This window comes from Atta colombica, unplaced genomic scaffold, assembly GCF_001594045.1.
Source record: "Atta colombica isolate Treedump-2 unplaced genomic scaffold, Acol1.0 scaffold288, whole genome shotgun sequence".
Classification (NCBI taxonomy): domain Eukaryota; kingdom Metazoa; phylum Arthropoda; class Insecta; order Hymenoptera; family Formicidae; genus Atta; species Atta colombica.
Genome location: NW_017259390.1, coordinates 452,250 through 464,538, shown reverse-complemented (window position 1 = coordinate 464,538; position 12,289 = coordinate 452,250). Strand labels below are relative to the sequence as shown.

The window sequence follows — 12,289 nt, the reverse complement described above, 5'->3', positions numbered from 1 at the left end:
TATATATAAATATAATTATATAAATTATTTAATTATGATGCAGATACTGGTATAAACATATTTAGTGTTAGAACAATATATGTGTATTGACTTTTAATATAACGACGTAAATATTATTATGAATTTTTCTAAAAATTAATAATTGTGGAAGCATCAACCTGGGTTAAAATTAAATAGTGATATATTCTTTTTAACGTTAAACATACAATTAAATTTAATTTCATTGTATTATTATTTCATTTTAGATTGGTGCTGAAGAAATAATGTAGTACATTTATACTCTTTTTGTCTGATTATAAGAGAAAGACAAATACGAGAAATGCGAAAATAACAAAATATAATACATTAAACACAGAAAGCAATTTTATGTGCAAGCTCACAAGCAGATATTAAACGCCAACTTACATGATGGCCTGGCGCGCGTTGACAGAACTGCAGGTAATGTTTGACGGCCGCGTGGAGAGGATATTTTGTTAGTGCGAGTAAAGCAAGTATTGCATAACGACTGATAGGTAAAAACAATCAACTATTTTATGTGAGAGCCACATAAAATCCATAAAACATATAGGAACCAATATATTATTCTTAAAATTTAACACAAATTAACTCTGCTGGTCTGTTCGGATCCAATTAACTCAAAATGCAACTTATTTTTCTAATATTTTATTTAAAAACATGTTTCTCTAATAGCTGACGATTTATTCTGTTAATAATGAGATATGTTTTCGTCAAAACTTTGATTTTTTATCTTTTTTTAATCATATTGACTCAAACAATACAGTCGTAAGTAAATTTGAATAACCAACAGAATTAAAGATACGGGATAGCTAGGAAAAGAATATGTTCATCAAGTATATACAAGAAATTATGCACTTCTTTCAAAAGAAAGAATTAATGCAATTTATAATATACATTATAAATCCTGAAATCTTCCATGGGTTTATCTATAAATAGCTTCGTAAATATATGTACATGATGAAGAGCAAAATATATAAAACAATGAATTATATTTTACGTCATTTTTAAAAGAAGCGTTATATGATAAGCGTTATAACAATACTATGTTACATTAAGGAAAATATTCAAAATTTCAATAAATATTTATTTGAATAGTGCCAATTAAATATTTACTTACAATAAATAAATATTTATTTAATAAAAAGAAATGACAATTAAATTAAATTAATGATTTTCGTATTAAATAAAAATATATCTTCATGTTAAATAAATATTAGTTGGTACTATTTAAACAAACGAGTTATTAAAGTTTAGTATTTATCTTTTTTCAGTACAACAATCTTTATAAAACATTGTCATCCAAAATATATTGAAAACACGAAATAGAATAAATTCATGTTGGTAGACATATGAAGCAGGTTCTGAACAAGAAGCATACAACTATTTCGGCAGAGACGATTAAGAAAAGCCGAAACCGGAAGAAATGGAAGTTTTTTCATAGAATAGGGTAAAAGCGATTTTATATTCACAAAAATATCCTCCCAATCGATGTCTTAGAATCGATAATATTGGAAACATGTTGGCGATTATACATATTAACATCGAGAAGAAACAATCGCGAATAGTTTAATTAATCATTTTGACTTTGTTAGTCGCAATATTGAATTTTCACGATTCATAATTATGACTTAAATCTCTTTAATAATAGAACAATTTTCATTGCTTTCTCTTACAGTCTAAGAAATATTTAAAATATTGCGTCAATTGTTACCATGCAAGATGCTTCGTGAAGTTTTCCTAGCTTAGCTCGAATGAATGGCCTGAAAAATAATAAAATAGATTAGACGCTTAATTTAAAATAAATATGAGCACGTCATTATTTTCTTGGAAAGTAATAAAAAATTTAGCTGACCTTATAAGACGCCAAAGGAACATTTGAACCGGGATAGGCAAAGGATACTCCTGCGTTCCCCCGTCTACGGATCGCCGTTTATCCATGATTGCTTCAATATTACTAAAATGTTTTAATATCGCATATGAAGAGTAACTTAATTAATCCAGCGCGAGCGTGGTAATAATTAGAGTACAATTGTTGGTGCTGCCATCGCTACCACGTGTCTTACCCCGCAGAACAGATTCTTCCAACTTAAACCGCTTGTACGCTTACGTCTTGCACACACCCTTTGTAGAGTCAACAACACTCCATCAGCCAGAGTGGATCAATCCCCGATTGAGGAACGTCGTACTCACGCAAGAATCGAGAGTCAAAATAAAAACAATCTCGTCTTCCTATACAAAATTCACATGCTCTTCTCTCTCTTATGAATAAAATTCATTTCACGCCACTAAAAGTGCCGATTATCACGAAATATTATCATGTTGGACGCAGCTGCTGGAAAACGCCGATGCCGGGCATGACGTTGTTGAAGGGTAGCGCCGCACCGAGAAGAGAGAGTATCACGTGCCACTCGGCCTAGTAACACACTTCCGTCATTCCCTGTGGATGTCCTGCGCGACGCGGGTATGCACCCCGGCACCGGGATAGCGTGTAACTGAAGGGACGTGGTCTACGCGCCCACACGTCCTCACGGAAAGGATAGTGAATGCGCGTGCGACTCTCGGAAAATCCAATGCGCCGGTCGTTTCATCGATCAGCCCAGGAATCTGCTGCTGGACCACCCCTACGGGAGGCAAACCACCCCTCGCAGCGCGCCGCGTTGTACCGCGCCGCGCCACGTTCCCATCAACCTATTTACCCACCTAGTCCATCTAGCCATTTACTCGAGCAACACCTGATATAACGATGGGCGAGGCCATCTTCCTTGCGTGGAGCAATGACTGGCGAAGAACGCGCAATTTCTCATAATTTACCCTCCATTTGAGGGTGTGTATCGTTAGATTATGATAGATCAAGGATATACCAATTGATAATTTATTTTTCACGCTAAGGCAATATAGCTTTTGCATAAAGATTGCATTAAAGCTAAGGGGAGAAGAGAGGATGTAAAGTATATTTAATATTTAATATACGATAGTACGAAAGAAATAAAGAAGATATAAAAAATGACAGATATTTAAATGAGATCGAACATAGAACTAATATATTCTCAGATATCATATATTAAGACTGGATAACAAGTCTGCTTTAAAATTATCTCCTATTGTCCATCGTTGTTTCATCCCGTTGCGTAACATCTTCATCAAAAAAATGAATCTTGTATTTGAAAATATTGTTGAAGAATTAAAAAATTTAAGTAAATACAGATCTGAAAATTTTGTTGGATTAAAATAATCATATAGAACATAATGAAAAATGCTGTAAAAAGTTTTAACATTTTAATAAATAATTGAAGCGTTCTACATAATTACTTTGAGTAATTATAATAAAAATAGTCCAACAAAATTATTTTCAAATCTGTATCTGACTAAATTTTTAAATATTTCAGCAAAATCATTCTTCTCGTGCATTATCCTCATGTTAAGACGCTCTTCAGTGTATCTTTTGTGTTGAGAAAATTCTCGACATCCTTTAACGTCATATCTAACTTGAATATGATTTTTCGTGCATACGTTATTACTTCGTCTATTTTCAGAGTCTCTTCAAGGTTTATAGAACTGATTTCTATGCAAATTTCTATATATCATCTGCATTCTATTATCATCTGCATCGCCGCTTATTCTTTTTGCTTCTTCACTAATTTTCTAATGGATTTTTCTAATGGTAAACGTTGCGCCATAATTCTTTTTTACAAAGATGAAGAATTTCGATAAAATTTTCTCTCGAAAATTTTCTCAATTCATGTCTTTTTTTGTTGTTTTTGAGGATTTTATAATAAATTGGCAAAATCTCTCCCATTATGTTTTCATCATTCTTTTACTAATGCTTTCTTGTAAATAATTTGTCGCAATTTTTTGTAAAAATATCTGAAGATTTGTCGGAAGAAACAGGAGTAGTATTCTTGTAAAAAATCTTGACAAAATCTTGTTATAACTGTTTAAATTAAATGAGAAATCTTTCTTCGTATTTCTGATAATCGAACTAGAACATTTAAGTCATGTGTAGCTCGCCTCTATCGATTTTTTTGCATTACCGGAATGTCTAGCTTTCGCAATTTGAGCTCTGATATATCAAGCGATATCTAGAAAAGGTCTTAACAATTAATTAATTTTCGATCTCGAAAAATATCTTAATCTATATTATTTATCTCATTCTTATCCAGAGATTTTCTATTCAAAGATGACGAACTAAAGATCGTAGCATTATTTTTTCATCTTTACTCCAAGATAGTGCAATCCTCAAGAGAATTTCATATAATTAGGCTACATCTATTTGCAGGGAAACTAGCACATTCTCTCTATTATTATCTATTTTCAATAGTGTGGATAACGATTTTCATCTAAAGCTATTTGGAGTAAATGTCCCGATTCGTCGAACAAACAAAATCCTATATCACATTATGGATAATCTTGATTGTCATACAAGACGGAATCGTTCGTTTCTCGTGTAATCTAAGCGAGTATAACGTCTTTCTTGTAATTTCGAGAGAAGTTTTTTCGAGTTCGTTTTTTTTTCTTGTCTAATTCTGTAAATTGATCACGTGCCAAATATTTCACAATATCGACAACTGGATAAATATCTTCTGTGCTTTTCGAGTAATCGTTGTAAAGCTTGGAGTTTTACACGATTAGAACGTCGATATCTTGCCAACAAATCGATTTGCAATTTAGATTCACATGAGATCTTTCTCACGATTTCTTTCTTGTCAATATTACCAAGCTTTCATTGCATTTGAAGAGTCATGCTTACTACGATTATTTTGTGCAGCACTATTGCATTCATATTTTTTCTCTGTTTTAAAAATTTGCGAATTTTTTAATAGCTTTATTATACAGACAAATTTTATTTTTAATCATGATACTAGTATTGGTCTTTGCAACTATTATTAGCGAATTTATTATTATCAAACTTCGTTTGAATTTTCTTTTTATTATGAAAGCGCGTTCTTTAATCAGAAATAATTTCATTTCGTTCAATTCGTCAAATTTTATTTCATATTTTTAGTTTAATTAAGTACTTTAAATTCTTCTTTCTTGATTGCATGTTATTTATTAAATCTAGGGAATTTATTAAAATCTCTGACTGTTCATTATTCTAATCCTTATTAATACATGTAATATCGCGTTTTGCAATCTCACGACAATATCTGATTTAAAATATCCAAGATATTGAATAAAATTTTGTTTTTATTATTAGGATAAATTTTTAATTTTTCTTCTATAAAAATATCAAATATAAGAACGTCATCTTTTATGCAATAAACAAAGTACGGTGGGGATTAAAAATCACTAAATAATCGTGTGTGCACGATATCGAGTCTACGCTCGCAGAAATATAACAAGTGACTGTTTAGTGTCCCATCAGAAGCACGTAGAAGAGATTGCCTTTTGCGAGAATGCCTCAAATCATGGCAGAGGCGTTCGCGAGAGGATTGCTAGACAAGATAATGGTAGAAGTTCTGGACGTTATAGATCGCGATGCAGAGGATGGTAAGGTGCAAACTCGTCTGTATGTCTCATGAATGTAACAGCGGGTTGAATAGAGACGTTGTACGCGTACGATATTGTTCATTGATAAATATCGTTTCATGATGCTGTAACAGCATGGTTTTCAATTGCGATCGACATACGTTTCGCGAAGCTAATTATCTCTGTTAGAAGCAAATAACATATATACGTTAAATATTGTTATTAGAAAAATCCTGGGAACAGCACGTCACTGAGGAAACAGGCGATGCTCAACTGGAACATATACACGGTAGATCGCAAGCAAACGAATGTACACACATACATTATAGCAAAGCCGATGAAATAGAATTGATTGCAAAGATAGTTCGTGATTTGCGTGACATACGGATCGGAGATTCGCATTATGTTCTTCCGCCTTCATTGTTAACATTGGAAAAACAGGTAATTGGATACAACTTTCCAAGACATAATTCTATTATAATCAATTGTTGAGATTATAATTATGTACATAAGGAAAGAGAGGGGAAAGTAGGAAATAATAAAAATACAAAAGACTTCAAGTTATGATAAAATTTTTAATAATATAATATCAAATTGTTTTATAAGTATACTATTTTTTTAAGTCTTCAAATTCTAATTTATTTCTAGAAAAACTTGATACTGTGTTAGCTTCAATAATTCTATCAATTTGATCAAATAAAATTACAATCTTTTTCGAAAATATAAAGTAAATATATTTTTTAAAATGTGCTTTTAATTGACTTTAATTAAATTAACGGTTGTGAAAATTAATTATAACGTAAAAATAATTAAATTTAACATTCAATGTCGGATTTTCGCATGTTTATTTTATCACAGACGGTTCTAGTTGAATCGCATGGCCGTAATTGCAGAATATTCACGTACAAGAGGTCTTGCACTTGCAGTTCTCTAGTATCACACCTGTGTCACATTAATTCCATGCACGACTATTATTTTTTGCCCGTGTGTTAGAATGAGAAGATCTACTCACGAGACACACGCTTGTCTTTGCTTGAACAGGTGAAATACGCCACGTGCAACGTCGACGATGCACCACTTATAAATAATCCAGCAACCGACATAGCCGAAACTCAACGCACAACCCGAGGTCAAGGCGACACGCACCAGATTAACGCGACAATTCTCGAATCACTGACTGAATCGACGGAACCGGTGAAGTTGATTCGAAAGAAGAAGGAAGGAGAAGCGATTAACGAGGCGACCAACGTGTCAGTTGGTTTATTACAACAATTGATCGAAGATTTAGAGAACAAAACAATCTCGACTTGCTCTAAGGACGATGCCCCTTTAGACTCGGTCAGTAAGGAGTGCATTGCAGTTTGGGAGGAGAAAGAAGAGCAATTTATTAGGACTATTGAGGGCAATGTTGGCAGCAGACATGAGACTACAACGGGGACTCTTCAAGGTAGCGAATCAAACAGTCGCTTCCGCATTATCAAAAAGCACGATAAAGAACTGAGGTCTCACTCAAGTCAATATGCAGCGTCCACCTCGAGGGAAGCTGATCTCGAAGAAGTTCAGATCGAGAAACGTGAATCGAATTCGTTATCGACATTGAAATCATCGTGCGATGATGACAAGAAGACCGTAGATCAGATACTACCTATCGACGACGCAGAGAAGAGAAAAACATTCAATGAAGTGACAACGAAAAAGAAGAAGAAGAAAGGCTTTGGCAGCCGACTGAGGAAACTCTTCCGCGCCGCCTTCGGCCGCCAGAAGAATTGATGTTGGATTCCGGAAGGAAAACCTCACGATTTATGTCAAATGGCGACGATTCTCTTCGCTTGCTCGTACAGCTTTTTGACTTTTTAGTCATGTATTTTTTAGAAGAAAACACGCCCATGAATACATAGCGAGTAAAAATAACCGGTAGCGTAATCACCGGCCGTGGGTCTTCAGCATCCAGCACGACTTCGGTGCAACGCGTGAATCAGACTCTATACATTTCTAGATGGTAATCGCAAACATTGTACACAAACTCGCAAAATTCTGTAAAATATATAATGTCTGATGATCTCATAATGCGTGTCACATTTTTTAGTTTAAACACTTTAGTGATTCAGTTTAGAAATTGATAGATGTAGAGGCTACTAGTGATATCGAAGTTTGCAGAATATATTTTTGCTTGATGCGTCCATTGCGCGGACACTGCAGATCTGGCAATCTGACATAGGAATGTCAGCGTCGTCGACGTCGAAGTCTCATTTATCGCAATAGGAAAAGACATTCGCCAACTCTCGCCTCTCTCTCGTCGCTTCTCGAACTGTTTTTGGATCGCGATGTTGCCATGCCCCGTCGTCGTCGGTCCGGACCGAAACTCCTCTCGCAGATTTGGACCTCAGCATCGTTCGAGGGTGTCCTCGTAGCGCCATCTGCAAAAATAAAATGAGTAAATTTGGTAACACCGGGTATCACTTCTGGTTCAAGCTTCGTTCGGTCAACATCCACTGGTACCAGACGATCAACAATGGTAAGTTTCGATTCCTCTTTCTTTTTCGCGAAAATTTTTCTCTCTTCATGCAGTTCTTCATGAATGATAAATTTAATAAATTAAGTCGTTCAAATCAATTAAATCGTTTTTATATAAATATATAATATGATAGCGAGGGGTTGAAACGAATAACTTCAGTAACGAAAAAACTTCCTTATACTTTTCAGGCAGACCTTAGCAGCAAGGATGTCGAAAGTGAGTAAATTGTTAAATTGTTAACATTTTCGCGTTCCGTATAAATCATATGAAAGTAATGAAGATAGATTAATTAATTTGCATCGTAATTAGTGAAACTGTAAGTGATTCTATATATAATTTGAGTAGCTTTGAGTCACGCGATTAGAAGGAAATGAGTGAAGTTTAAATAGAAAAAAAATAAAACTATTATCATGTCATCAAAACAGATAGTAAAATTTGTCAAATCATTTTATTAACTTAATGACGTCATTAATATTAAAATAATACATAAGAAAATTTTGCTGAAATTATTATTCTTCATATTTCTAAAAATAGTTTAGTTAATAAAACAATCTCTTCATTAAATATAAATGTTTTATTCTGTAATCATCATTGAATTGTTTAACAAAATACTTAAAAATTAAAAAATGTTGATAGTTTTTGAAATATTTCATTTACTCTTCTTAGCACTAGAAAAACAAATAATTTGTAAATTATTTCCATTAACTTAAAGTTAAAGAAAATTTCATTCTTCTTCTAATTTACTTGTTTTCATATTCATTCTTTTTGGATATTTATTTATTTTTTTTATTAAATCCGATGAATTATATCGTGTGAATTTTCTTCACGATATTTCCAATTTGCATGTTACGTTCCATTTTTGACGTTACATAACGACTAGGGATCGGTAGGTGGATGTGACCGTTCTGTAGCGCGTCAAAAATAGGTTGGTAGGCTGTTCTTATATGGTTCGGCGGGGGTAATCTGACCCACTACTTCCACCACCGACTTCTTCAATCAGCGGTGGGGCTTACCACCGCTCCCAAAATAGAAGAATATTTTTGAAGATACGAACGCGATGTACTTCATGCTTATGGTATTAACCCAGATTTCGCACACATTGCATATTTAAAAACAGTACCAAATACTCATATCCATACAGTATACACTCAAGTAACACACAGCGCTTACAAAGCGTTAACAAAGCGCTAAAAAGACGCAAATAATCGCTTCTTTAGCTCTTTACAAGTGCTGTGTTACTTGGACACACACACACACACACACACACACACACACACACACACACACACACACATGTATGATATATAAAGTTATACAGCAAGATTCTTCTTAATAATGAAGATCTTTTTATCGAGAACGTTTGATCATCGGTGACTTCCCTTACAGTATAGAAAGTGCATAAGAAATTATTATTTTTGTTAAAAAGGGGCAGAATTCGCCTTCTCTATTTACGACTCAGACGGCACCAACGTCATCGATGCGGTTGATCTTGGCAACGTCCTTCGCGCATTGAACTTGAACCCTACAAATGCGACCATTGAAAAGCTGGGTGGCACGAAGAAGAAGGGCGAAAAGAAAATGAAACTGGATGAATTCCTGCCTATCTTCAGCCAGTGCAAAAAAGATAAGGAACAGGGATGCTACGAGGACTTCCTCGAGTGTTTGAAGTTGTATGACAAACAGGAAAACGGAATGATGCTCGGCGCAGAATTGTCTCACACACTTCTATCACTTGGTAGAATTTCCTCTTTTTCATCAACAATTATTCACAACTTATAAAAAAAGATAATTAACATTTGTTTTTTTATTTTTATTATGTCATTGTTGTATTATACAAATAATACAATTTTGTTTCTAAAATAGATATTTGTGTGCAGCTTTATTATGTTATAAATAATAAATATTATTTTGCGAATATTAACTTCCAAAATATTATATTGAATTAACGTTTTATTTCTAAAGACATAAGTTAATATGATCTGAATAATCGTACTTATCGTAGGTGAACGTCTTACTGATGAGGAATGCGAATCAGTGCTGAAGGATTGCATGGATCCAGAAGACGATGACGGTTTCATCCCCTATGCTCGTAAGTATCATTTCGTTTTGGGTCGGGTATCGTGAATGCGCCCTCCGAAATAAACGTAGAGTATCGAATCATCTGCCTCACATTTACATAGAATACGTTAATTTGAAGAAAAATCCCTATCTATTCTTTAAGGCCCCTAAAACCGTTTTGTTGTTTAGAACTAGAAAGTCCCCCCCCCACCCCTTGTATATAATGTATAGTTGACAAACCCCTCGATTTGTAATATGGACCTCCGGTAACTTCTGGCAACATGAAGAGATCCCCCGGATTCAATTTGTTCCCATCCCATCGTTTGACACTTCCACATTTTTGTGTTTCGCAGCCTTCTTGAAGAAGATGATGGTACTGTTGTAAGCAATTGAGGTGTTATCGAGACAAAGATCATCCATCGTAAGTACACCCTGTAGCGTAATTCCATGATTGTCCGCCTTTTCTTCATCTATGTCTTGTTATTTGTCTCTATCTCTTTATTTGTATCCATTAACATTGTTTCGTCTGTATTTTCCTGCTAAGCATATTCCAGAATTTATAGGACGCAGCGTTGCAGCTCAACAGGGATGCTGGAAATCGATAACCCGCTTCTCGCGCAGAAACACGTACCTATGAAGGTTTTGCTCGCGCGCGGGGTCAATGATCTGACGAGATCATCAAGGAAAATTACATGGAATAAGATTAAATAATAAAGACCGATAAAAAATTAAAACAAAATGAAAAAATATATATTAAACATAACTTTTTCTCTATAACTTGTATTACAGTTTACAAAAACAATTTTATTATGCATTTTAATTATACATAATTATATAAATTATATCTTCTACATACATAATTCTTCTGTTATAAAAACAATTTTTAATATCCAAACTCTAGTATTTTTTTGCTACGCGAATTATTAATGCTTCTTTGTACATTATTTATGTACTTATTGCTTTTATATATTTGTTGCTTTGCTACAAGAAAAATCTATATGGCAGCGCAAAATTGAACACTGACTGCTATTTAAATTAGTCTAGCTATTTAAATCATTCAATACTCTTAGCTTCGCGCATAAACTAATTTTCTTTATCTCTGCCTTGAAATATACGTTTATTGTCTCTATGAAAATATGCTTATTTACTTGTCAATGTTTCACGATTTGCTTCAGCGGAATAATATATTGATCGCTCTATTTCAGCGTTCCTTCATAAACTGTGTGAGAAAGCAGCAGTAACCGATGATTAGGATGATCACTGTCAACATCTACTATCTGCCAAGCCATGTCGACGATGAATACATTTGCCATATTCGCTCGTCACATTCATCTTTTTTTTTTATTTTCCCCGCTAGATTATGCGAGGATTCACTTGACAATTTGCATGTAATACGCAATACGATCCTGGAATTAGCAACATCAAAGTATCAGCATTTTATCGAAGAAAAGCAAAAAAGGAAGAAACATCGAGAGTTCACAAACATCGAGAAAAAGAAAACCAATACTTTATCTCGTATGCACGTAATATTGTTATTTGATTCAGTTTCACATATACAATACAGCGTCTATATTAAATTTAGAATGAAAAAATATTTTAATATAGCTACATTGTACAAAGTCAGAAATGGTCGGTATTAATTTACTTCTTATTGTTACTGTAATAAATTATTTCTCTCGAATCAACGGAGAGGATTTAAAAATTTCTCAGTGTTGATATCTTGAAAATCTGTTCAATACATATTGCGTTTTATTTTAATATTAATTAATTCCCTCGTTTAATACAATATTAATTTTCAAACAATTATAATAATTTATATTGCTTGTATGTTGTGAGATCCAAGCTTTAATAATATAAAATACTTTAATGTGATAAAATATAATGTCACAAAGATCATCGGATTAGCATAGATTCTTTATTGCTAGCGTATAAGTCTATTTTTGCCTAACTGACATTTTCTTGCTCTACTTAAACAATCGCGTGAGAAACACGAACAATAAGCATGTCACTGCCGAAATCTATTTAAAAGTTGCATTAGCATGCTAGATTCTTTATATTACAAAACATAATAATAATGTAATCAATAGTGTTATCTTTTATAAATTTTAACGTGTTATACAATTAATACTGTCAGATACCAATTATTCAAGTAGAACTTTTCTGATCATTCGAACTATTTTTGTAAGAAACACGCTAAGTAATTATAAGTAGAAGTAAGATATAACTATAAGT

At 33.4% G+C, this 12,289-nt stretch overlaps 3 protein-coding genes across 4 annotated transcripts in view; 2 read left to right on the top strand and 1 right to left on the bottom strand.

Moving 5' to 3' along the window:
• LOC108689973 (protein unc-80 homolog) overlaps positions 1-2,141 on the bottom strand; it is a 25,502-nt gene extending 23,361 nt beyond the window's left edge. The window contains exons 1-4 of the mRNA XM_018196998.1: positions 2,082-2,141; positions 1,871-1,972; positions 1,730-1,778; positions 406-432 (exon numbers count right to left, since the gene is read on the bottom strand). Of these exons, the coding sequence (XP_018052487.1) occupies positions 406-432; positions 1,730-1,778; positions 1,871-1,956 (162 nt within the window). The 5' untranslated portion in view covers positions 1,957-1,972; positions 2,082-2,141. The remainder of the gene's footprint in view (positions 1-405; positions 433-1,729; positions 1,779-1,870; positions 1,973-2,081) is intronic.
• Positions 2,142-5,411: 3,270 nt separating this feature from the next.
• On the top strand, positions 5,412-7,363 carry LOC108689959. Its single transcript, XM_018196961.1, has 3 exons — positions 5,412-5,505; positions 5,711-5,925; positions 6,526-7,363. The coding sequence occupies exons 1-3, from the start codon at positions 5,412-5,414 to the stop codon at positions 7,252-7,254; spliced, it is 1,038 nt and encodes a 345-aa protein (XP_018052450.1). The 3' UTR covers positions 7,255-7,363.
• A 498-nt stretch (positions 7,364-7,861) lies between these two features.
• On the top strand, positions 7,862-11,761 carry LOC108689966 (myosin light chain alkali). 2 transcript variants are annotated; one of them, XM_018196987.1, is made up of 6 exons: positions 7,863-7,999; positions 8,188-8,215; positions 9,426-9,734; positions 10,002-10,088; positions 10,411-10,478; positions 11,263-11,761. In XM_018196987.1, exons 1-5 carry the CDS (start codon positions 7,997-7,999, stop codon positions 10,440-10,442), a joined length of 459 nt encoding a protein of 152 aa, XP_018052476.1. In that variant the 5' UTR covers positions 7,863-7,996; the 3' UTR covers positions 10,443-10,478; positions 11,263-11,761. The 2 variants fall into 2 exon arrangements, with proteins under 2 accessions (XP_018052475.1, XP_018052476.1); XM_018196986.1 differs by lacking the exon at positions 10,411-10,478 and having other exon boundaries at positions 7,862-7,999; positions 11,263-11,426.
• Positions 11,762-12,289: the final 528 nt, after the last annotated feature.